Source organism: Brachyhypopomus gauderio, unplaced genomic scaffold (genome assembly GCF_052324685.1).
Source record: "Brachyhypopomus gauderio isolate BG-103 unplaced genomic scaffold, BGAUD_0.2 sc44, whole genome shotgun sequence".
Classification (NCBI taxonomy): domain Eukaryota; kingdom Metazoa; phylum Chordata; class Actinopteri; order Gymnotiformes; family Hypopomidae; genus Brachyhypopomus; species Brachyhypopomus gauderio.
In genome coordinates this window covers 496,622-521,539 of record NW_027506870.1, presented here as the reverse complement: position 1 = coordinate 521,539, position 24,918 = coordinate 496,622, and the positions used below count along the sequence as shown (strand labels likewise).

The following is a 24,918-nucleotide window of genomic DNA, read 5'->3' as shown; positions in this document are numbered from 1 at the left end:
TCCGGTGCCACAACCACAACCTCTGCCTCCTGCACTCCCACCAGCCAATCAAGCACAACCCAGCCAATCATCAGGCACTGCTAATAGTCAACTCTGAGGCGATTTCAGGTCGGGAGACCAGCGAGAAGATATTTTGTTGTTTTCAAGCGGTCTGTGGGCTTCATCAACGCTCCGGACACCATCAAAATTAATGTGGACCTAAAAATACAGCTTTTATCTCAATACTGACCAAACTTAATCGAAATCCGTGCAGGCTAAAGTATTTTACTAGACCGCGGAAAATAGGTAGTCATGATTGACATATGTGTATCGAATGTCACGGTAGCTAGCAACTTTAGACTAAAAGCGGCGTCTCGGTTTAACTCGTTCCCACAGTGTTTTCTTGAAATCGGTACTGATACCAGTGCAGGGGTGGAAAGTAACTAATTACATTTACTCACATTAGTGTAATTGAGTACTTTTTATGAGTAATTTGTAATTTTCTGAGTAGTTTTTAAAATATGTAATTTTTACTTTTACTTGAGTACATTTTGACCCAAGTAGTTTTACTTCACTACATTTGAACGCCCTCACATTACTGAGTAAAAAAATATTGATGGTGAAAAATTAAATGCGGGCAGAAATATAAACTTCTGAGTCCCAGAACTGAAGGCCAATTGCGTGGCCTTGCCTTGCGCACGCCCTTTCCATTGTCTCATAATCAGGTCGTAATCTGGTGCACTTTTTTTCCAAAAGGATGAGATTGTTCTATCTTTAAATCTTCTATCTATCAGGTTCTGTGGGATCCTGTGGACATTTTATTGTGAAAAGTGGAATCCTGTGGGCACTGTATTTTGAATAGTTGGATCATGTGAGTGTTTTAAATAGTGTAATCCTGTGCGCATTTTGTTTTATTTTGAGATGTGGGATCCTGTGGTCATTTTATATTTTTTTTTGAGTTGTGGCAACCTGTGGGCATTTTATTGTGAATAGTGGGATCCGGTGGGCACTGTATTTTGAATAGTTGGATCCTGTGAGCACTTACTTTTAAATTGTGGGATCCTATGAGCATTTTTTTTATTTTGATGTGGGATCCTGTGGGCATTTTATTGTGAGTAGTGGAATCCTGTTGCATTTTAGTTTGATTTGTGGCATCTTGTGGGCACTTAATTTTGTGTGCATTTTGTTTTTTGAATAATTTGTCATTTAAATTTCTTTATTCTTATCATAGTGTTGTCCGTTGGACACTAGGAATGACAATTGTTTGCACTTTATGGTACAGGTTGTGACTGTCCTTGTGCTGTGAGGAAGTATGTTCCTGAGCCCAGCTGATCTTTTTGCAAGTGTGGATGTGCACTTAAATATGCTTTGAAATCGATTAAAACAACTTGTGCTGAATTTGGTTCATGATTCATACATGCATTAAATAACTGAAAGTAACTAAGTAACTTTTACTCAAATTACATTTTAAATGAAGTAATTTTGTACTTTTACTCGAGTAAATTTTGAGATGGGTAATTTTACTTTTACTCTGAGTAGATTTTAGGCAAAGTAATGATACTTTTACTCAATTACAATTTTTCAGTACTCTTTCCACCTCTGTACCAGTGTTGTGTAGTTTAATATCTCATTGTTTTCTGATATAACTTGTTGTTAAATGGTAATATAGTTAACATCACTTCGAATTAGATTATGATTATGATTAATTATTAATTATGATTAATTAAAATTAGATTATGTGAATTTCAGTCACATGACTTCTATTGTATTTAATGTATTATATTTTAATGTGATACATGATATTATAAATATCATAACTATCAATTCCCAACCAATTTTCAAAATCCAGGTATCATTTTAAAGGTATATTTCAGCTCTGTCTAGATAAGTGATTCTTTTTAAGCTTGGGGCTGTTTGAAAATTTTGTCATCATACCTACTGTATGATGACGTCCCCCAGGCGATGGAATGCGCCAGCTGGATGATGGGAAGTGCCACCACCCCCAACGCCACCACCACTGCCACCACCCCCGCCGCACGCAGCCACCCCCGCCGCCAGCTTCACCCGTGGCACACTGGCGGTTCTAGGGGTGGGGCCACAGGGGCATTGGCCCCAGCTGAAATCTGATTGGCCCCCTGAAGTGCCCCTGTCCTGTCACTCATCTGTCCTTTGCCCGAGAGCGATGATCATCAGATTATAGGTGGATGCAATTCCATACCCAAACACTAGTGGCGCCAAATTGGAATGTCCAGCGTGAATAAAGCTTACACAAGAAGATTTGCACGATCCTGCGGAGAAAGTTTTTCTATCCACAACCGATGGCACTTTTGAGGAGTTGGTTGGGAAGTCATAAATCCCTGTTTACTCACAGCTGTCACGTAGCTTAAGTCTGATTAACATTAAATTAAGATTCAAAGCTAACATTAGTTAACAGTAGTGTTAACTGAGGCCCTACTTGTGTTTAGACATGAACGTTAGCATTTTGCTAATAAATGTAATGCGAATTCACGTTCTTCATTGTAACTTGTGTTAACATTATATATAATGTTTGGCAATGATAGAGAGTATAAAAAGAAAGGGCCAGTGTCAGGCAGGAATTCAGCAGTTTTTGGCCAAAAGATTGAGCCAGCCGGACACTGAAACAGAGCAGAGAGTGGGCAGAGGGAGAGAGAGAGAGAGAGAGAGAGAGAGAGAGAGCAGCAGAAGACTGTAGACCAGAGGCTGGTCAGGAGCAGGGCAACAACAGTTAATGCTGTAATGTATGATATTGTAACTTGTGAAATGGCACATAAGTTCACTGAATTCGTACACCTCATAGTGATGATTTACCATAACTTTAATGTAATGGCTTAAATGTTTATTGGTTCATATATCACCACATCACTTTATATTTTAAGCTTTCAAGTCTTTCCTTCAGTTTTAAATAAATAATAATGTGGTCTTGTAGACAACATGGTTTCTGCTGAATAGTTTGTGACCAGAGGTGGGCAGTAACGAAGTACATTTACTTAAGTACTGTACTTAAGTACAGTTCTTGAGTATTTGTACTTTACTTAAGTTGATATTTTTTTAAATACTTATGACTTTCACTTCACTACAGTTGAATAACAAATACAGTACTTATCACTCCACTACATTTCTGTCCAGCTCTCGTTACTCGTTACTTCCACACACAACTCTCCTCCCCTCCCCCGATAGTATTTTCACAGGTGACAGCCTATCAGCAATCAAGGATGTGTCTGTGATGTGTAAAATCAAGTTCGGTGTCGCTAGTCGTTCTTTTCCTAAATAACAGCAACATGAGCGGAGACGGCGGTGATGGAGCATGCCAGGGTTGCCAACTTTTCAAGATCGCTTGGAGGGAGATTTGAACCTGGACTTGGTGGCGAGGATGGCAAGGATGGCAAGGATGTTGGATAAATACTTGGCCCCTCTATGAATATTGTGGCCCCTTGATGGTCCCTTACTCAGAAAAATCCTAGATCCGCCACTGCTCTTGGGAATTCCACTTTCTTTCTGTATGTGTCACTGGTGCTGCTGCTTTGATCAGTGCATCTTTCGACCCTATCAACAACATTTCTCGGACTACCTTGGCACATTTAAACTCCTCAACTAAGCTTGTTAGTGGCAGTTCTAGTACTCCTCTCCCAAACCATGCCACACTACTAAGACAATGTGGAACCCCAAGCCATTTTCTTACAGCCTTATTAACAATCCTTTCTAGCCTCTCAACTTCAGTCATCATAATATCATACACTGTCAGTGGCCACCTTAGACGAGGCAACAATCCAATCTGCAAACACCACAACTTTAATTTACCTGGCAAAAAGGACTTATTGATACTTAACTCTACAACCTGCTCTTTGTCGTTCAGTGCTACCACCTACCTAGACTCTTAACTGATTTCTCCAGAATAGATGGTATTACCTCTCCCTCCATCACATACTTTTCTTGTGTCAACTTCCCTTTCACAATTGAAACCAGAGGTGTGGACTCGAGTCACATGACTTGGACTCGAGTCAGACTCGAGTCATTAATATTAAGACTTTTGACTTGACTTAAAAAAATATTCAGAGACTTAGACTTGACTTGGACTTTTATACCAATAACTTGGGACTTGAATTGGACTTGAACCTGTTTACTTGCAAAGACTTGATTTTTTTACCCCAAATCTAAATTTTAAAACGCATATTAATATTTATAAAGTGCGCCCCATTAATTTCATTTCCGTCCTTCTGACGCAGACCGGTCCTCTGCTTTTCCACACTCTGTACGTGTGTGTGTGTGTGTGTGTGAGTGTGTGCATGAGCTGCAGCACAACCAATCAAATGGGGGGGTCAGCGAACGTGAATTGTTACCGGGCGGGGTGTAAAATGGACACAAATTAAGTATTATATCGCGATCGATCGATCGCCAGTGGTTGGTGCCAGAGCGAACTAGTAACTCATTGAATCATAGATAAGGATCAGAGGTAAATAAACTAGATTTTTTTTTCGGCGTGAGAAATCGGATGTGTGGCGTGAGAGCGTGTGAAGACGGTCAAATGCGTGTGTCTCACGCTCAGTGTGTGAGAGTTGGCAACCCTGGGTTCTGTATATGAACTCGGGGAAGAGAGCCTCTCTCTGTCACCATCATATCCAGTTCTATCTCAGCATGGATTGTGTATTTGAAGACATCTACGTCGAGAAAAAAATGTATTGACAAAAGTGAAGCGAGTTTTCAGCTATGGGGACATCATTCTACGGCCTCATCGTGCACAAATGACATACAGACTTTTGGCCAGTTTGGTCTTTTGCAAATGCAATGCAGAATAGTTTACTGAAATGTCTAAAGTTGCATTCCTAATTCCTGTTAATTGTTCAGTTCTTATATTTGTTTGTCTTGTGTCACTCACACATGGACACACATGTTCTCCAAGAAACCAGATAAGAGAAGAGAGGGAAAAATACTGTTATGGTTCTTTGTATTGTACTGTGAAAATATCAGCACTTGTGACTTTTTTACAGAATATTTATTTCTGGAAAATTGTAGTTTAAAGTATGAATATTTTTGCAGCTAACTTTAACAAATTGAACTGTGCAATAAAGAGGTGTAATTTAAAATTTTTTTATACTTCGTGTTTTCAGTTGCACATGTTTTATCAAGATTTGAGGAGAATACAGATTTTAAAAAGAACACATGTCTATTATTTACATAAAAAAAAAAAAAGACTCGAAAGGACTTGAAATTCCAAGTTTCAGACTTGGTACTTGACTTGACTGTTGCCTGTCTTGACTCGAGACTTGACTTGACTTGACTGTCTTTGCTTGAGACTTGACTCGTGACTTGAGGATAAATACTTGGACTTACTTGAGACTTGCAAAACACTGACTTGGTCCCACCTCTGATTGAAACACTCCTAGACTTACTGGGTTTAACCTTCATCCTAGCCAGCCTAAGATTATCACCCAACTTCTCCAATAGCCGTCGAGTACACGGAACAGTAGTTGTTAATGTAGTCATGTCATCCATGTATGCCACATGTGTCAAAGTCAAGGCATGATATTCAATTACTATTAGAACCGGCCCGCAGGCCAAAGCCGCCCGCTGGTGTTTTGCACGCACAAACACTACATTCCCCACAATGCAACGGTAGCCCGCGAAGTCACTGCAGCACGCACAAGCGGCGAGGGTCCGCGCGGCGAAAATGATGTAATTGCTGTGCCTCCACCCGTGCGTGAGGGCCTCGCGCGCTGTCGATTTGCGAGGTCGTGCACCTCTCGAATTTTGTAACTTTGCGTGCGCTGCGCCTCAGCGCAATGAACAAAGTCATGTTTGCAGGGCTCATACACCTTTATAAGGTAGAATTAAAGCACTTTCAAGGTCCATTTCAATATTTCCCAGCACGATAAACTTAAGCGTGTACATAAATATACTGCATTTCAGGCAAAATACAACTAAACCTGTCTACCCCCACTGTCTATAATGCCATACCAACAGGTGGAGCTCAAGCACTGACAAGCTACTGTGAAGCAAATTGTAATTGCTTGTTTTGTTTCTTCTTTTTTTCCACAAAATGTATCGGGGGAGAGCGCGAACGCAGTCCCCCACTACCAGAAATTATGCAGTCGAGATTCCCGCATTTGGGGAATTCGCAAGGGTCAGCACAGCCTGAGTGCAATGGCTGAGCCTCACCTTGGGCGAACCACCTTCCTGATCATGGTCTCACCCCTGCCAGGTAAGTATGACTTGGAAATGCAGCTGTACAAGAACCCTTTCCCCTTGTCAGAACACAGGAAAAGGAAAACATGGGCAGAGGGGAGGGCGGGTCAGAGCCTGACAGACAGGGGGCGGGGTTGCAGGGCAATGGGCGGGCACTTGATTACAGGAAAGGGAAAATGATTGGAAAACATTTTGGTCTTGCACGTCAAACTCAGCAAAGGACAAGAGTCCTTACGTGTAGCCCGCTCTAGAAGCACCCAGTGCGTATTGATTTTGCCGTCGCTGGCAAGACTCCTTCTGCCGTTTGTCAACAGTTTTAAGGCTTTTTATGCTCCTAGCTAGGTTTAGAGATCGAATAGAATGAATAAAGCCATGACTGATTCTGTGATGGATTAGATCTTGTTCACATAGAACATCATGGAAAGCCCCAGTCTTTTAAATGCATTGATCAATGTAGGAAATAGGAAAGAATGAAACGTTTAAGTGTGTACATAAATATACTGCATTTCAGGCAAAATACAACTAAACCTGTCTACCCCCACTGTCTATAATGCCATACCAACAGGTGGAGCTCAAGCACTGACAAGCTACTGTGAAGCAAATTGTAATTGCTTGTTTTATTTCTTCTTTTTTTCCACAAAATGTATCGGGGGAGAGCGCGAATGCAGTCCCCCACTACGAGAAATTATGCAGTCGAGATTCCCGCATTTGGGGAATTCGCAAGGGTCAGCACAGCCTGAGTGCAATGGCTGAGCCTCACCTTGGGCGAACCACCTTCCTGATCATGGTCTCACCCCTGCCAGGTAAGTATGACTTGGAAATGCAGCTGTACAAGAACCCTTTCCCCTTGTCAGAACACAGGAAAAGGAAAACATGGGCAGAGGGGAGGGCGGGTCAGAGCCTGACAGACAGGGGGCGGGGTTGCAGGGCAATGGGCGGGCACTTGATTACAGGAAAGGGAAAATGATTGGAAAACATTTTGGTCTTGCACGTCAAACTCAGCAAAGGACAAGAGTCCTTACGTGTAGCCCGCTCTAGAAGCACCCAGTGCGTATTGATTTTGCCGTCGCTGGCAAGACTCCTTCTGCCGTTTGTCAACAGTTTTAAGGCTTTTTATGCTCCTAGCTAGGTTTAGAGATCGAATAGAATGAATAAAGCCATGACTGATTCTGTGATGGATTAGATCTTGTTCACATAGAACATCATGGAAAGCCCCAGTCTTTTAAATGCATTGATCAATGTAGGAAATAGGAAAGAATGAAACGTTTAAGTGTGTACATAAATATACTGCATTTCAAGCAAAATACAACTAAACCTGTCTACCCCCACTGTCTATAATGCCATACCAACAGGTGGAGCTCAAGTACTGACAAGCTACTGTAAAGCAAATTGCAATTGCTTGTTTTATTTCTTCTTTTTTTCCACAAAATGTATCAGGGGAGAGCGCGAACGCAGTCCCCCACTACCAGAAATTATGCAGTCGAGATTCCCGCATTTGGGCAATTCGCAAGGGTCAGCACAGCCTGAGTGCAATGGCTGAGCCTCACCTTGGGCGAACCACCTTCCTGATCATGGTCTCACCCCTGCCAGGTAAGTATGACTTGGAAATGCAGCTGTACAAGAACCCTTTCCCCTTGTCAGAACACAGGAAAAGGAAAACATGGGCAGAGGGGAGGGCGGGTCAGAGCCTGACAGACAGGGGGCGGGGTTGCAGGGCAATGGGCGGGCACTTGATTACAGGAAAGGGAAAATGATTGGAAAACATTTTGGTCTTGCACGTCAAACTCAGCAAAGGACAAGAGTCCTTACGTGTAGCCCGCTCTAGAAGCACCCAGTGCGTATTGATTTTGCCGTCGCTGGCAAGACTCCTTCTGCCGTTTGTCAACAGTTTTAAGGCTTTTTATGCTCCTAGCTAGGTTTAGAGATCGAATAGAATGAATAAAGCCATGACTGATTCTGTGATGGATTAGATCTTGTTCACATAGAACATCATGGAAAGCCCCAGTCTTTTAAATGCATTGATCAATGTAGGAAATAGGAAAGAATGAAACGTTTAAGTGTGTACATAAATATACTGCATTTCAAGCAAAATACAACTAAACCTGTCTACCCCCACTGTCTATAATGCCATACCAACAGGTGGAGCTCAAGCACTGACAAGCTACTGTGAAGCAAATTGCAATTGCTTGTTTTATTTCTTCTTTTTTCCACAAAATGTATCGGGGGAGAGCGCGAACGCAGTCCCCCACTACCAGAAATTATGCAGTCGAGATTCCCGCATTTGGGCAATTCGCAGGCTTCGAGTCTACGGTAGTGCAAAAGTCTACGGTCACCGTAGACAATTACGCGTTGCGATTGGCCCAGAGTCTACGGTCAACCGGGCTTCTGACTGTAGACTACCAATCGCGTCCCGTGGTTTCACCGTAGACTACCAATCGTTGCCCGTGTCGAACGTATCACGTCACGGAGGGCGGGACGAGGCGACCGTAGACACTCAAGCCCCCTGATTGGCGAAGAATCACGGAGGGCGGGACGAGGCGACCGTAGACAATCAAGCCCCCTGATTGGCGAAGAATCACGGAGGGCGGGACGAGGCGACCGTAGACAATCAAGCCTCTTGATTGGCGAAGAGTCTACGGTCGCTGAGGCGTTGTGACTGTAGAAGGCCAATCGGATCGCTCATCTCAATTGCACACCTTGTTTAGACAGTATTCTTACAGTAAACCATCGATAACGGTCCCGACATCTGTTTTTGTAAGTATCAATGAAAAAAAAATCCCGAAACAATTAAATGAAGTTAAACTAGTTTAAAAAAAATGTATACAAGTAAATAATATGTTTTGTGTGTTACATATACCCAGTCACTGTCGAACCTGTGTTCTGGATTTTGTTAAGCAAGTCAAAAACTGGAGATGGCTATCTAGTTAGCGATGCATCGTTCTTTCTGTGTTATATATTTAATATTTTGTTCATTATTGGGTCTTCGGAACATGACTGCAAACTTTTCCCCACAGATTTGCAGCTTTCATATACCATCAGGTTGTCCAAGGTCCTAAGGTAGACAAAAAATAAATTACATTCCTGTATGTTACTGCATTAAACAATAGCATATTGTTCGTGTATATCACGTGTTTTAATTATTTTTCAATTATTCCAAGTGCTGTTCACATTAAGTTGTATGTTTCACGCTACTTTTAGTGTCATACGTTTAAAATGTGTGAAAGACCTATGATGTACCTACAGCGCCGGCGCACGGGGGGGGGCAAAATGTAAACAATAAGACCCATTTATTATTTACAACAATAGCTACACGGCGCCCCCCCCGGCAACAACTTACGTTCGCCACCCCGAAATTTTCTGACGCCCCCTCCCACTGTATATGTCCTGGCGCTGGCCCTGTGTACCTATTTAAAGTGGGGTTTTTTTTAAATACTTTTCTGAATTTCATGTTTCATCATAAACCAATTAGGTACATGAGCTTTTTAAAGCTCATCTAGACTCCCAGGGAAGTGTTTTGAGCTAATAAGAGGTATGGGCCCTTGCAAAGAGCACACAGTACACAGAGTACTCATTTATTATATACGTTTTGTGATTCTCATTCGTTTTTCATGTGAGACCTTTAGAATTATTACTGGTGTTTTAGTCACCTTAGCAGCTGAGAGAAACCCAAGGAAATTATTTACACAACTATGTGATTAAAGAAGAGTGTGGTTTTTTTTTTGTGGTTTTTATGTCATAATATAATGATCATGCTCTTTGTAAATTTTGGCAGGCATGGTGAGATTAAGTGCCTGCGGAAAGGCAGAGGCTACACAGGAGTTTTCTGCGCAGTCTGACATTGGTGTCACAGCCAGAGCGGCCCTTTATTCTGACTGTGACCTTATCATAATGTTCATGCATGTGGTGGTTACTAACACATTTTTTTTTTATTACAGAGTAATTTGAGATGGCAACTCCCAGAGTTCGGGTCGTGAACCCAAACGCCCCTGCCCGTCGACAACAGGCCATTTTGATGGCCACAAAAGAGGCTCGTCTTTATCGAGAAAAGAAGACGACTTTCCCAATGCCCCCTCGGCAGCTGTTGGATCAGTCCACTGCGCTTGTCCACGCTGAGAAACTCGCCCACGCCGATGGGATCCACGCGCCGTCGCATCAACTGTGTCTGGGGAAGCTGGTGTTGCCTTTTGGGCAATACGAACATGCGCCTTTCCACTGGCTTGTGGAAAACGATGTGGGCTACATGAAGTAGTAAGCGTATTTCATTTAGTGTTGTATTTCTTTAAGCATTAACAACATCTCTAACAGCATTCTTAGATGTAGAGTGTGGCTGTGATTGATATTATTTTCATGCTTAGAGTCATCTCTGTGAAGCTGCTGTGATGGTGATGTTTGCCTTAACAGTAATAAAATAGTAATGCTTGATACATTGATGCATGTAATTACAGCCTAGTTGACAAGCACAGAGCAGAGGTGACTAACCCACTTAGGAAGGCTGAAATACAGAACCACTGGATAAAGGACTATCTGGTGGAGTATGCAGAAAGCTTCCCTCAGGTCTCCATGCTTCTGGAGGCCAACATCGACCAGTGTATCTATGGTCAGAAGGGGTTTGAGCACCAGACTTTCCAAGAGATGTGGGAGCTGTACTGGCAGTACTCTGTCCAGAAGGCTAGGCCAGATGACTTCAGCAGTGAGCAGAGGGACATGATCAAGAAGGGCTATAGCTCTGTCTGCAAGTGGTTACATACACCTCTGAACCATATCACCAGTGTGCAGATGAAGAGGTTTAGGAGATTTATTATTGAGAAGAAAGAAAAAGTAAGTCATCTGAATTCTGCAACTACAGAACAGTATGGATTTTATGCTCCGTCTTGCTCACTCGCTATAAAACTTAAGTCTAAACATTTATTACATTTTTTTCATCCAGGAAGCAAGTTCCCCCATGTGCGATCCCTCACTGCTGAAAGATTCCAGTTTATCAGTGGTGGTGAAATCTCCTGAAGGTAAACACCCCCCCCCCGCCCGCACAATCAGTTGTGAATATGTCCAACCGATGTAAGTATATACAGATTGTTATATAGAACTACTCTTGCTTTCACTATGCAACACTCACACATAAAGGCAATATTTAACATTGTCTGTGTGACAATACAACACAGCAATTACGCGTACAAGACAGAAATGGTACTCGTATATGCAGGTAAAATCATATGGTGATTTTGGAAACCATCTGTATAAACACTGATAAGTATCAGGTTCTATCCAACTTTCGGGCACATCAAAAATATTTAGAAACTGAATAATAACATTTTATAGCTGCCAAGTTGTTATTGTGTCCTTAATTTGTTGTAATGTCAGAATAATACGATGTAAAGGACATAGTCTCACAGTTAATAGGTATCTGAATATTTTGTAACGAACCCTGGGAGGAAATAAACCAAAAATAATATTATTCTATTTTTAGAAGCCAGTACGTCAACGGCCAACCTAGGCGAGGGATCCAAGGAGTCCCCTTGCGTGTCTCAAGAGGTTCTACCTACAGTCTGTTCTGAGGAGTCTGCTTCCACAGTCCGGGCTAAGGAGTCTCTGCCCACAGGAAAGTCCAAGAAGACCAAGGACAAGCCACATGATTCCTCCAATAAGGCTGCTCCATCTGTGGTCAAGTCCACGGCATCGCTTCCCACACTAAAGTCCAAGGACAGCAGGACAACAGAGTCCTCATCCTTAGTCAAGACGCACATTTCCGAAGGGGAATTGTCTCAGAGTATCTCCCCAGTATGTGATACTCCTAACTGTTACTTTTCTGACAGGACTTTTATTAGTTTAGTATTACTTTAGTATTAGTTTTGCGCACAACACTAGAATGCTTTATTTCACTGTAGGAGTAAGATTATTTAGAATGCTACTTTGACTGGTTTCAGGTTGAACTGGAGGGCTGGGTGCGCCTGTGGGAAAACCCCAATGGCATCCCAGAAGCTGACATCTCCTGGCTGAAGGATGACCAAGAGAGAGGCCTGTTCACCCCTGTCCAGGTGTACCATGACAATACCGGTAAGCTCAAGAGGCGGAGGGTAGTGAAATGCGACAGAATGTGGTTCCACCCACCAGAAACACCAGGCTACGTCGCTGGAAATCCACCGACCCCACAGCTGTTCTTCCGGAGTCGTGTATTTCTATGGCGACCTGTGGGGGTGTGGAGATACTCGCTGAAGTGCCCTCGTGGGGACGAGTGCGTCGGCAAAGGAAAGGACGTGTACCTCTACAAGTCTGGCTACTACCACAGGGTGCGGCTTGTTCCTGATCGTATCGGTCATTACTGTGTGACCGTATAACATTTATTGTAACGCGAGTGAACTGTGACACATTTTCAAGTGTCCTGGTATTTCAGGTCCGGCACATCTGCGATGTATCCGGTTGGTACTCCATGCTGACAGAAGTCCTGTGCTGTGGACCGTGCACCAAAGCGGCCAGGAGCAGCCAAGGTGTGAAGATGGGCCGGTGGTTGGCTTGGGATTCCAAAATCTTGTCCCAGCTCAGCGAGGCTCACCAAGCCATGTTCCCCGCTGTCCTCACCAACAAGTGAGTACACAAAACATAGTGAGTGTATTTGACGGTACTGCCATGTCTATTACAATAAACTGTGCTCTAAAGGCGCGGAGTGGACCGGAACGTGATACGGCTGTTGCGGGACCGGACCGAGGGAAACACCATGGTGAAGGTGTGGCGACAGATTCAAGAGAATCACTCCGAGGAGTATCTCAGGAGGAAGGATCTATACACCACTCTCCTGATGACTCTGGTGAAACCCGGAGGCATTGTGTCAGCGTTGGGGCATGCCTTCAAGGCTCCCCCTTCACAGAGAGAGCTGCCTTCGGCTCGTCTCCTGCGTCATGCCTTCCTGTTGGCAGAGGCCGAAAATGTTCAGGACTACCGGAACCAAATTCTCTCCACTTTTGGCATGGTGCTGAAAATGGACTCCACAAAGAAAGTGTGTACAGTCTTCCATGATGCAATAAATTGAATCTTAGTCTGTAATGATCGGTTTCTCTAATCTTTCTGACACACTGTGCTTCACAGGTAGTGAAGAAGCTGTCTGGAGAGGGAAAAGGCACAGCTGAATGGTTTACGAGCATAGGCAACGAGTATTCACAGATCGTCTCGTTTGTCCTGACCTGTGAAGAGTCCACCAAGAGTCTGGAGCCTATGTGTCGTGGTGTGGTGGACAGATTCCAGCAAGCCAATCAGCCTGTGCCTAAAATAATCTATGTCGATCGTGGGTGTTGCCGTGCGCAGGGCCCCACGTCTGTGGAGATCTTGTTCCAGCCTTGGGTGGACGCCGGCATGGTGGTGCGCCTGGACATTTTCCACTGGATCCATCGATTTGACGCAGCCGTCCGCACAGAGTCTCACTCGAAATATGCTACATTCAAGTCTGCACTAGCTGGGGCAGTGCTGGCCTACAACCGTACAGACCTGGAGAGGCTCATCGAGGCTGTCCGAGCCAAGGACCTGGCAACGCTGAAGTCTCTGTCAAATGAGGATATTGTCCGCCTCTACATTTCCAGACAGCAGCTGAAACACCATGTGCGGAGGGTCACACTCGGGGCTCAGGAAACATTTCGGCTCATCCACCTGGCCATCGAGGAGCTGAAAGGTCCCGCTGGACTGGATGAGAACGGAGTGAGCCTCTTCAAAACACCGGGTATAAAACAACTCATACAAAAAAGTTATTACAATTGTACGGATAGAGTAGCATGCAAAGTGAACGGATGCACTGTATGTATGTGTGTGTATTTACAGAGGCCATTGATGAGATGTGGGCAGCCCAGCAGCGACATCTGGAGTGCATCCAGGATCCACCAGACATGTACATGTATCGAGTGGCACGTACCACAACCATCCACGGCGTGGACGTGCCCTATTATAAATGTCTGCGTGGAAGCAACAGCCTGGAAGGATTCCACAAAGCGCTACCTAACATGATTCCAGGTATACCCGTGTCATCTGTACACTTGCAACAAGTTAAACGTGTCGCTGTAATTATTCTAATACCTTTTTATGCTGATGTTCAGGTCCCCACTGTGCAGCACGGCCCTACCAGGTTTACCTGATTAGTGGCATTGCACGGTGGAATTCAGACAGGAGCTCGGACGCCGTGTTTGGTGGCAAAGGACGGCACCACAGGACGTACTCTGCGCCGCTGATCCACCGCCTCAACACCCGCTGTCAGCAGCTGTTCGATGAGACTGTGGAGGAGAATTTCCGAGCCCCTGCTGATATCCCCTCCAACGAGCTGCTCGGGTTAGAGTACCTGTTCAGCCAGAGCACGGGTGAATCCTTCTCTCTTCAGGACATTATTGACGATGGACCTAGTTCGGAGGAGGAGGTGGTTCAGCCCGGGCAGCCAGACCCAGATGAACACGATGAGGCGTATCAGAGTGACACGGAGGCACGTGGCGACGTACTGGATGCTGTCCTGCCCCACATCACACTAACCAGTGACGAAACTGCCACTATTCACCCTCCAGCCTTTGTGAGTATCTGTGTGTCTGCTAGAATTAAATGGTTACTGCAAAAAAAAAAAAAAAAAAAAAAAGAACAGGACAAGGAATGCATTTGAGCTTACCACATTCATATGGCATTTAAAATATATATATATTTTAGGAGGATGCCTGCAGTCCAAACCCTCTCCCGGGCTTTCAGAAGCTGGAGAAGTTCTGCTCGGCGCTGGTGGAGATTGGCCTGCAAGAGGACAAGCTGCTGCTTACTACTGAGCAGAGGAACAGAGTCCTTGAAGCGTGGAATGCAGTTGAGGAGCATGACAAGCAGCCACAGCAGTTCAACCAGTTGTACAGAACACACTGGGGCAATACCCTCTACTGCCGCACAAAGAGGGATGATCTTGTTGATGCTGCGCTGATACAGAGGTTGAAGATGGCCAAGCGCTACGCACCAGCACAACAGGACATCAGTGCTCAGAACAATAGGCTGATGTACACACTGGTGAAACTGTTGTGGTTGCGCTCACCCCGGGGGTCTAGCACAAGCCCAGAGAAAATGGCCATATTGAAGGGGTACGAGCGGATCCAGCACAGGGTATTGGTAGAGGATCCAGTCCTGTGTAAGGCAGGCATTCCTCTACCAAAAATTAACATAAAGACTGTGCGGGACTTTATTCATCGACAAGAGAGGCTCCTCAACTTACATGCCACAAAACAGCCATGCACCATCACCAAGACCAGGTCCATATCAACTGCAGACCTCCCTCCAGCACCACTGCAGCCAGCAGTCCTCCCTCCACCAGACTATCCCCTGATGCAGTATGTGCCCACACCCAGCACGGCAGGGACCAAAGTATTAAAGGGAAGGACAGACATAATGACACCGCACTCCCGGCCTCAACCACCAGTGTCACCTGCGCTTCTGCCGCCACAGGACAGGAAAAAACGCTCTGCCACCACCAGACCTGTGATTGCTGGCCCATCCAAACTGCCCATAATGCCCGTCAGTCAGACCTCGGGGATTGCTGGTCCATCAGCATTATTAGGTCTTCCATCATGGGCAAAATCTACACAATATAAGCGCAAGCTGAAAGATTACCCCTCAGGACTGGGAGCCACACAGTCCCGCGTGCAAACCCTGCCAGTCTGTACAGTTTGTGACCAACTGACCCAGGGACACAAAAAATATAAAAAAAAAACTTTCTGCCCTGTAAAGATGATGTCCCCATCAAAAGGTCTGACAAACAGTGTGTATGACAGCTATGAACATTTCATGTCTGTTGTTGACGGCCTGAATGAATAAGCTGTAAATATGCTCTTATAAATCTGTAAATATATTTATACTGTACATATTGTAAATAATTTATTATTGTGACTGTTCATTTCTTAATGTTCAATGGTACTTTTCCACCTACGCTAGAGCTGTTATTTGTGTTCCATGTTTTTTGTCTTCAATAAAGTGTCAGTATTACTATAAGTGATTTGTGAAAGCTCAATTAATGCAACAATGGAGGATCATTTATAACAAAAAGGGATATTATATAATTATATATATATATACACACACATTATATATACACACACCCACCCACTAGCAGGTAAGGTATAGTCCTGTGCTTATGCTATAATGCAATCAGATTATTTTGCACACATTGCAACATAAATACCAAACATTCAGTGGCTTTAATCAGACTCAGAAATATTACACTGCCTTTAATCGTCCGCACAGTAAGGCATTCATTGAGTGGCACATGTAAACAATTGGCATTTATGAAAAATCAAAGCATCCTCAAACAAGTATATTTATAAAATAGGATGAATTTTATTGATTCTTTAAAGTGTAGAAACATGTTGAGAACCGTCATGAATTCCAAAGCATTTGCTTACACAAATATACTTGAGATAGAATTTTTACATTCTTTCATTGGGTATTATTCAAGAGGCATTACAATAAACAGCTGAAATGGACAATAGCAATATAATTCATGTGAAATACATCCAAAAGTTGTCAGTGAGCTCCAGAAAAGTCGTTTTGAAGACACCACACCACCATCGGACTTGATAAGCATTAGCCATCCTGGAAAACAAGGAATACCACTTTAAAATAAACGTTCTCCTCCACCGTAGACTTTTCACCAATCGTGCTACAGTTAAATTGCACTTCAATACGGCTGACCCCCATTCGCAAGGGTCAGCACAGCCTGAGTGCAATGGCTGAGCCTCACCTTGGGCGAACCACCTTCCTGATCATGGTCTCACCCCTGCCAGGTAAGTATGACTTGGAAATGCAGCTGTACAAGAACCCTTTCCCCTTGTCAGAACACAGGAAAAGGAAAACATGGGCAGAGGGGAGGGCGGGTCAGAGCCTGACAGACAGGGGGCGGGGTTGCAGGGCAATGGGCGGGCACTTGATTACAGGAAAGGGAAAATGATTGGAAAACATTTTGGTCTTGCACGTCAAACTCAGCAAAGGACAAGAGTCCTTACGTGTAGCCCGCTCTAGAAGCACCCAGTGCGTATTGATTTTGCCGTCGCTGGCAAGACTCCTCCTGCCGTTTGTCAACAGTTTTAAGGCTTTTTATGCTCCTAGCTAGGTTTAGAGATCGAATAGAATGAATAAAGCCATGACTGATTCTGTGATGGATTAGATCTTGTTCACATAGAACATCATGGAAAGCCCCAGTCTTTTAAATGCATTGATCAATGTAGGAAATAGGAAAGAATGAAACGTTTAAGTGTGTACATAAATATACTGCATTTCAGGCAAAATACAACTAAACCTGTCTACCCCCACTGTCTATAATGCCATACCAACAGGTGGAGCTCAAGCACTGACAAGCTACTGTGAAGCAAATAGTAATTGCTTGTTTTATTTCTTCTTTTTTTCCACAAAATGTATCAGGGGAGAGCGCGAACGCAGTCCCCCACTACCAGAAATTATGCAGTCGAGATTCCCGCATTTGGGCAATTCGCAAGGGTCAGCACAGCCTGAGTGCAATGGCTGAGCCTCACCTTGGGTGAACCACCTTCCTGATCATGGTCTCACCCCTGCCAGGTAAGTATGACTTGGAAATGCAGCTGTACAAGAACCCTTTCCCCTTGTCAGAACACAGGAAAAGGAAAACATGGGCAGAGGGGAGGGCGGGTCAGAGCCTGACAGACAGGGGGCGGGGTTGCAGGGCAATGGGCGGGCACTTGATTACAGGAAAGGGAAAATGATTGGAAAACATTTTGGTCTTGCACGTCAAACTCAGCAAAGGACAAGAGTCCTTACGTGTAGCCCGCTCTAGAAGCACCCAGTGCGTATTGATTTTGCCGTCGCTGGCAAGACTCCTTCTGCCGTTTGTCAACAGTTTTAAGGCTTTTTATGCTCCTAGCTAGGTTTAGAGATCGAATAGAATGAATAAAGCCATGACTGATTCTGTGATGGATTAGATCTTGTTCACATAGAACATCATGGAAAGCCCCAGTCTTTTAAATGCATTGATCAATGTAGGAAATAGGAAAGAATGAAACGTTTAAGTGTGTACATAAATATACTGCATTTCAAGCAAAATACAACTAAACCTGTCTACCCCCACTGTCTATAATGCCATACCAACAGGTGGAGCTCAAGCACTGACAAGCTACTGTGAAGCAAATTGCAATTGCTTGTTTTATTTCTTCTTTTTTTCCACAAAATGTATCAGGGGAGTGCGCGAACGCAGTCCCCCACTACCAGAAATTATGCAGTGGAGATTCCCGCATTTGGGCAATTTGCAAGGGTCAGCACAGCCTGAGTGCAATGGCTGAGCCTCACTTTGGGCGAACCACCTTCCTGATCATGGTCTCACCCCTGCCAGGTAAGTATGACTTGGAAATGCAGCTGTACAAGAACCCTTTCCCCTTGTCAGAACACAGGAAAAGGAAAACATGGGCAGAGGGGAGGGCGGGTCAGAGCCTGACAGACAGGGGGCGGGGTTGCAGGGCAATGGGCGGGCACTTGATTACAGGAAAGGGAAAATGATTGGAAAACATTTTGGTCTTGCACGTCAAACTCAGCAAAGGACAAGAGTCCTTACGTGTAGCCCGCTCTAGAAGCACCCAGTGCGTATTGATTTTGCCGTCGCTGGCAAGACTCCTTCTGCCGTTTGTCAACAGTTTTAAGGCTTTTTATGCTCCTAGCTAGGTTTAGAGATCGAATAGAATGAATAAAGCCATGACTGATTCTGTGATGGATTAGATCTTGTTCACATAGAACATCATGGAAAGCCCCAGTCTTTTAAATGCATTGATCAATGTAGGAAATAGGAAAGAATGAAACGTTTAAGTGTGTACATAAATATACTGCATTTCAAGCAAAATACAACTAAACCTGTCTACCCCCACTGTCTATAATGCCATACCAACAGGTGGAGCTCAAGCACTGACAAGCTACTGTGAAGCAAATTGCAATTGCTTGTTTTATTTCTTCTTTTTTTCCACAAAATGAATCAGGAGAGAGCGCGAACGCAGTCCCCCACTACCAGAAATTATGCAGTCGAGATTCCCGCATTTGGGCAATTCGCAAGGGTCAGCACAGCCTGAGTGCAATGGCTGAGCCTCACCTTGGGCGAACCACCTTCCTGATCATGGTCTCACCCCTGCCAGGTAAGTATGACTTGGAAATGCAGCTGTACAAGAACCCTTTCCCCTTGTCAGAACACAGGAAAAGGAAAACATGGGCAGAGGGGAGGGCGGGTCAGAGCCTGACAGACAGGGGGCGGGGTTGCAGGGCAATGGGCGGGCACTTGATTACAGGAAAGGGAAAATGATTGGAAAACATTTTGGTCTTGCACGTCAAACTCAGCAAAGGACAAGAGTCCTTACGTGTAGCCCGCTCTAGAAGCACCCAGTGCGTATTGATTTTGCCGTCGCTGGCAAGACTCCTTCTGCCGTTTGTCAACAGTTTTAAGGCTTTTTATGCTCCTAGCTAGGTTTAGAGATCGAATAGAATGAATAAAGCCATGACTGATTCTGTGATGGATTAGATCTTGTTCACATAGAACATCATGGAAAGCCCCAGTCTTTTAAATGCATTGATCAATGTAGGAAATAGGAAAGAATGAAACGTTTAAGTGTGTACATAAATATACTGCATTTCAAGCAAAATACAACTAAACCTGTCTACCCCCACTGTCTATAATGCCATACCAACAGGTGGAGCTCAAGCACTGACAAGCTACTGTGAAGCAAATTGCAATTGCTTGTTTTATTTCTTCTTTTTTTCCACAAAATGTATCGGGGGAGAGCGCGAACGCAGTCCCCCACTACCAGAAATTATGCAGTCGAGATTCCCGCATTTGGGCAATTCGCAAGGGTCAGCACAGCCTGAGTGCAATGGCTGAGCCTCACCTTGGGCGAACCACCTTCCTGATCATGGTCTCACCCCTGCCAGGTAAGTATGACTTGGAAATGCAGCTGTACAAGAACCCTTTCCCCTTGTCAGAACACAGGAAAAGGAAAACATGGGCAGAGGGGAGGGCGGGTCAGAGCCTGACAGACAGGGGGCGGGGTTGCAGGGCAATGGGCGGGCACTTGATTACAGGAAAGGGAAAATGATTGGAAAACATTTTGGTCTTGCACGTCAAACTCAGCAAAGGACAAGAGTCCTTACGTGTAGCCCGCTCTAGAAGCACCCAGTGCGTATTGATTTTGCCGTCGCTGGCAAGACTCCTTCTGCCGTTTGTCAACAGTTTTAACACTAGAAGTCCCTGAAATTTCAACCACCCCCCTGAAGTCCCAAAAGAGGGTCCAAAGAACCTTAGTCCAAACTGACACCTCTGGTGGCTCCAATTAACATCCATTCATTTGCAAAAGTGCCCATTGCCTGAGGAATCAGCAGGGGGGAGAAGAGCTGAACTTGCCTCCAGTGTTATGTAAATGAGGCGTGTGTCAGGTATGGGTGGTTCCTGCTGAAAGCTTGCACCTCCTTGGCTGCCATATGAGACTGTGCAAGATCTCTTGCAAGAAGTCTCCTCATCTACAGAACCATATGTTTGAGATTTGATTTGTGAAAGGTTGAAATAATGTGAAATTGACACAAACATAATATTTGAATTATAATGGCATATAGGTGGCATATTGATTAGTCAAAATGGCTCTGATATTTTTAACCTTATTTTAAGTAGTTTTGTCTTTTGAAAAACTGCTAATAGGTAAAAATGTTTTTACATAAATGTATACAAAAAACCCTCAGCTACTTGAAATAGAATAATATTATTGAGCAATTTTAACTTATCAAGATCAAGATTTTGCAGTGTGTCTCTTCCAAATACAGCCATAACCAGCAAACAAAAATAGGAAATTTAGGAAATCTTACCAAAAGAGATTTCACTACTACAGATTTTCACTACTCTCTGAAAACTAACAATGTGTTGTGTGTGACGTTTGTGACCCTAGGCTTGAAAATTGCTTCATATGGGCTTTTCAAACTTTTTTTTTTTGGCCCACCTCCACCCTTTCACCTTTGGAGGACAACTTTGTTTTCATGTAAGGATCAAATGATTCACCAACTGCTGCTACTAAATGAAGAGCAGAAAGTAAGACATACAGCACAAATGACTGATGTATGTGTGTGTGAGTGTGTGTGTTTATGTAAGTGCAACATAGGATAAATGTACAGAATGTACTTATTAGCAAGGCCCCAGAGGCCAGAGGCAGACAAAGAAAGACCAGGGAACCCCACCCGCCCACGGCCCCTCCAGGATCATGTCCAAAGCCTGCTGTGTACTGAAAACCTTTGCTATCCTTGCTTCTCAGTCAACAGAGTAAGTGAAATGTGTGGTGACATGAATTTTCATCCACATGTAGGTGGCTACAGTCATCTTTCTCTTTATTATAAAACTGACACAGACATTATTTGAACTATAATTCCAAAACATCTCAAGTCTGCCTCCTTTGTACTAATTTTGGATTTTTTTCTCACTGCAAAAGGTGACATGATTATTGGTCAAAATAGCTAAAGTTCAGATTTCTCTGAAAGGGTATTTTCTTCTCCGTCTGAGTCAATGGATCAACATAGCTCACACTATCACCCATCCCCCCGTCTACCTAGAAGTGGCTGCATGACAAAGGATGGCCTCATGATCCAAAATACCTCAGCACTGGCTTTTGGCAGGCTCAGGTAGAAATGTAGTAATGTTAGTAATGTTTTTCTTCTAAGAAAGATAAGTGGGTCCAAAATAACAATTTTTGAAAAAAATTACCAAATTAATTGTGTTGATCCACCTCAAAAAAGGTCATGCAAAAGTGTGTAAGCTGGTCCTGAGTGTGTCTGCCCATCCCCCAGCTGCATTGTTGTGCAGGGGACATGCATAAGGTGAGAGAGGCAGTCAGAGGGCCTGGCTGAGAGCAGAAGCTACAGAGGACATGATGTAAGTTTAGAAATATATACAATAAAGTTGAAATGTTCTCAACAGAGCACTCACATACAATTATCCACTCAGTCTGCCACTCCCTCATTTGGGGAGAAAGCTACACTATTGTGGCTATGCCCCAGACAATTTTTTAATCATGGAGGGGTCTGAAATTTTTGTCTTAGGTGCATGTCCTCACTGTATTGGAATATTTTATTGTCTGAGTGAAAGAGAAACAAAATGGGGTCACTAAAGTGGGAATAGCCACAGTACTGTAGCTTTCTCCCCAAATGAGGGACTGGCAGACTGGGTAGATAGTTGTATGTGAATGCTCTGATGAGAACACTCATGAACAATTGTGCAAATGTGAGATGTGTCGACTGCTACAGATACACGTGTGGCAAATGTACCAGGGAGATACCCTGGCAGTGCCAGGCATGTTCTGACAGACTGCTGAGTGACTGCTGAAGTGCTAGTCACACAAGAAGGACATGCCACTCACACACACACACACACGCACACACACACACACACACACACACACACACACACACACACACACACACACACACACACACACACACACACACACAGCCCTGCACTGCAGCCTATTGTAAATATGTGTGGAATTGTTTTATTCCTTGTATTTTTTGTATAATTTTATGGCAATAATAAAAAGCATGGAACATAAAAAAGCATGGAAACATAACAGTTGTTCTTTTGTATGTTTCTCATGCTGAAATTTCAGTCCTCCTGACTTAGACACAAATGCTTCTGGTCATTACTCACATGTACCTGGCTATAAAATTTCTAATTTTCTATTTAAAATATTAAAAAATAATTTATTGTTTGTGCTTTGTTGCTCAGATAAAACTAAACTATATACAATATATATAACCTTTACATTATAAAATACAATAAACTGAATAGAACTAACTAAATGGCTAAACTCAATGAAAAACAACAATTAGTTGTGAGCTGAAGCATGCCCCCTCCTGTGGTGCGCCAGTAATGGCCTTATTTACAGAACAAAAGTGCCTGCTCGCAGCTGATAATAGGGTGTTAGCTAAAATCCTTCAGTTCTCTCGACCCTTCTCTGGGTTCCGATGGTAGAAGTGTTGAAAGACCCTTCTCTGGGACTTCTAGTGTTAAGGCTTTTTATGCTCCTAGCTAGGTTTAGAGATCGAATAGAATGAATAAAGCCATGACTGATTCTGTGATGGATTAGATCTTGTTCACATAGAACATCATGGAAAGCCCCAGTCTTTTAAATGCATTGATCAATGTAGGAAATAGGAAAGAATGAAACGTTTAAGTGTGTACATAAATATACTGCATTTCAAGCAAAATACAACTAAACCTGTCTACCCCCACTGTCTATAATGCCATACCAACAGGTGGAGCTCAAGCACTGACAAGCTACTGTGAAGCAAATTGCAATTGCTTGTTTTATTTCTTCTTTTTTTCCACAAAATGAATCAGGGGAGAGCGCGAACGCAGTCCCCCACTACCAGAAATTATGCAGTCGAGATTCCCGCATTTGGGCAATTCGCAAGGGTCAGCACAGCCTGAGTGCAATGGCTGAGCCTCACCTTGGGCGAACCACCTTCCTGATCATGGTCTCACCCCTGCCAGGTAAGTATGACTTGGAAATGCAGCTGTACAAGAACCCTTTCCCCTTGTCAGAACACAGGAAAAGGAAAACATGGGCAGAGGGGAGGGCGGGTCAGAGCCTGACAGACAGGGGGCGGGGTTGCAGGGCAATGGGCGGGCACTTGATTACAGGAAAGGGAAAATGATTGGAAAACATTTTGGTCTTGCACGTCAAACTCAGCAAAGGACAAGAGTCCTTACGTGTAGCCCGCTCTAGAAGCACCCAGTGCGTATTGATTTTGCCGTCGCTGGCAAGACTCCTTCTGCCGTTTGTCAACAGTTTTAAGGCTTTTTATGCTCCTAGCTAGGTTTAGAGATCGAATAGAATGAATAAAGCCATGACTGATTCTGTGATGGATTAGATCTTGTTCACATAGAACATCATGGAAAGCCCCAGTCTTTTAAATGCATTGATCAATGTAGGAAATAGGAAAGAATGAAACGTTTAAGTGTGTACATAAATATACTGCATTTCAAGCAAAATACAACTAAACCTGTCTACCCCCACTGTCTATAATGCCATACCAACAGGTGGAGCTCAAGCACTGACAAGCTACTGTGAAGCAAATTGCAATTGCTTGTTTTATTTCTTCTTTTTTTCCACAAAATGAATCAGGGGAGAGCGCGAACGCAGTCCCCCACTACCAGAAATTATGCAGTCGAGATTCCCGCATTTGGGCAATTCGCAAGGGTCAGCACAGCCTGAGTGCAATGGCTGAGCCTCACCTTGGGCGAACCACCTTCCTGATCATGGTCTCACCCCTGCCAGGTAAGTATGACTTGGAAATGCAGCTGTACAAGAACCCTTTCCCCTTGTCAGAACACAGGAAAAGGAAAACATGGGCAGAGGGGAGGGCGGGTCAGAGCCTGACAGACAGGGGGCGGGGTTGCAGGGCAATGGGCGGGCACTTGATTACAGGAAAGGGAAAATGATTGGAAAACATTTTGGTCTTGCACGTCAAACTCAGCAAAGGACAAGAGTCCTTACGTGTAGCCCGCTCTAGAAGCACCCAGTGCGTATTGATTTTGCCGTCGCTGGCAAGACTCCTTCTGCCGTTTGTCAACAGTTTTAAGGCTTTTTATGCTCCTAGCTAGGTTTAGAGATCGAATAGAATGAATAAAGCCATGACTGATTCTGTGATGGATTAGATCTTGTTCACATAGAACATCATGGAAAGCCCCAGTCTTTTAAATGCATTGATCAATGT

The 24,918-nt window shown here is 43.9% G+C and overlaps 1 protein-coding gene, 1 long non-coding RNA gene, 9 other non-coding genes and 1 pseudogene across 12 annotated transcripts in view; 1 reads left to right on the top strand and 11 right to left on the bottom strand.

Annotated features, from left to right (window-relative positions):
• Nucleotides 1-24,918, bottom strand: part of LOC143486087 (uncharacterized) — a 56,978-nt gene that overhangs the window by 21,599 nt on the left and 10,461 nt on the right. The gene's annotated exons all lie outside the window — the stretch shown is intronic.
• On the bottom strand, nt 6,041-6,204 carry LOC143486252 (U1 spliceosomal RNA). Its single transcript, XR_013123246.1, has one exon. It is a non-coding gene; the product is annotated as a U1 spliceosomal RNA (small nuclear RNA).
• On the bottom strand, nt 6,828-6,991 carry LOC143486491 (U1 spliceosomal RNA). The gene has a single exon (XR_013123476.1). It is a non-coding gene; the product is annotated as a U1 spliceosomal RNA (small nuclear RNA).
• On the bottom strand, nt 7,615-7,778 carry LOC143486352 (U1 spliceosomal RNA). Its single transcript, XR_013123343.1, has one exon. It is a non-coding gene; the product is annotated as a U1 spliceosomal RNA (small nuclear RNA).
• On the top strand, nt 8,910-16,002 carry LOC143486080 (uncharacterized). 2 transcript variants are annotated; one of them, XM_076985873.1, is made up of 13 exons: nt 8,910-8,934; nt 9,195-9,237; nt 10,116-10,428; nt 10,626-10,998; nt 11,108-11,183; nt 11,645-11,955; nt 12,102-12,464; nt 12,569-12,759; nt 12,832-13,168; nt 13,258-13,882; nt 13,981-14,169; nt 14,253-14,713; nt 14,845-16,002. In XM_076985873.1, the coding sequence occupies exons 3-13, from the start codon at nt 10,127-10,129 to the stop codon at nt 15,982-15,984; spliced, it is 4,368 nt and encodes a 1,455-aa protein (XP_076841988.1). In that variant the 5' UTR covers nt 8,910-8,934; nt 9,195-9,237; nt 10,116-10,126; the 3' UTR covers nt 15,985-16,002. The 2 variants fall into 2 exon arrangements, with proteins under 2 accessions (XP_076841988.1, XP_076841989.1); XM_076985874.1 differs by lacking the exons at nt 8,910-8,934; nt 9,195-9,237 and having other exon boundaries at nt 10,085-10,428.
• Nucleotides 16,781-16,957, bottom strand: LOC143486514 (U1 spliceosomal RNA; annotated as a pseudogene).
• LOC143486327 (U1 spliceosomal RNA) lies at nt 17,581-17,744 on the bottom strand. Its single transcript, XR_013123318.1, has one exon. It is a non-coding gene; the product is annotated as a U1 spliceosomal RNA (small nuclear RNA).
• Nucleotides 18,368-18,531, bottom strand: LOC143486493 (U1 spliceosomal RNA). Its single transcript, XR_013123478.1, has one exon. It is a non-coding gene; the product is annotated as a U1 spliceosomal RNA (small nuclear RNA).
• On the bottom strand, nt 19,155-19,318 carry LOC143486387 (U1 spliceosomal RNA). Its single transcript, XR_013123377.1, has one exon. It is a non-coding gene; the product is annotated as a U1 spliceosomal RNA (small nuclear RNA).
• Nucleotides 19,942-20,105, bottom strand: LOC143486331 (U1 spliceosomal RNA). The gene has a single exon (XR_013123322.1). It is a non-coding gene; the product is annotated as a U1 spliceosomal RNA (small nuclear RNA).
• On the bottom strand, nt 23,537-23,700 carry LOC143486351 (U1 spliceosomal RNA). Its single transcript, XR_013123342.1, has one exon. It is a non-coding gene; the product is annotated as a U1 spliceosomal RNA (small nuclear RNA).
• LOC143486350 (U1 spliceosomal RNA) lies at nt 24,324-24,487 on the bottom strand. Its single transcript, XR_013123341.1, has one exon. It is a non-coding gene; the product is annotated as a U1 spliceosomal RNA (small nuclear RNA).

Excerpts from the sequence above, each read along its gene's own strand:
- LOC143486080 (XM_076985873.1), top strand. The coding sequence starts at position 10,127 with ATGGCAACTCCCAGAGTTCGGGTCGTGAACCCAAACGCCCCTGCCCGT. Across the intron at positions 10,999-11,107 it reads TTATTGAGAAGAAAGAAAAA|GAAGCAAGTTCCCCCATGTG; the intron begins GTAAGTCATCTG and ends TTTTTCATCCAG. Across the intron at positions 12,465-12,568 it reads AGTCTGGCTACTACCACAGG|GTCCGGCACATCTGCGATGT; the intron begins GTGCGGCTTGTT and ends CTGGTATTTCAG.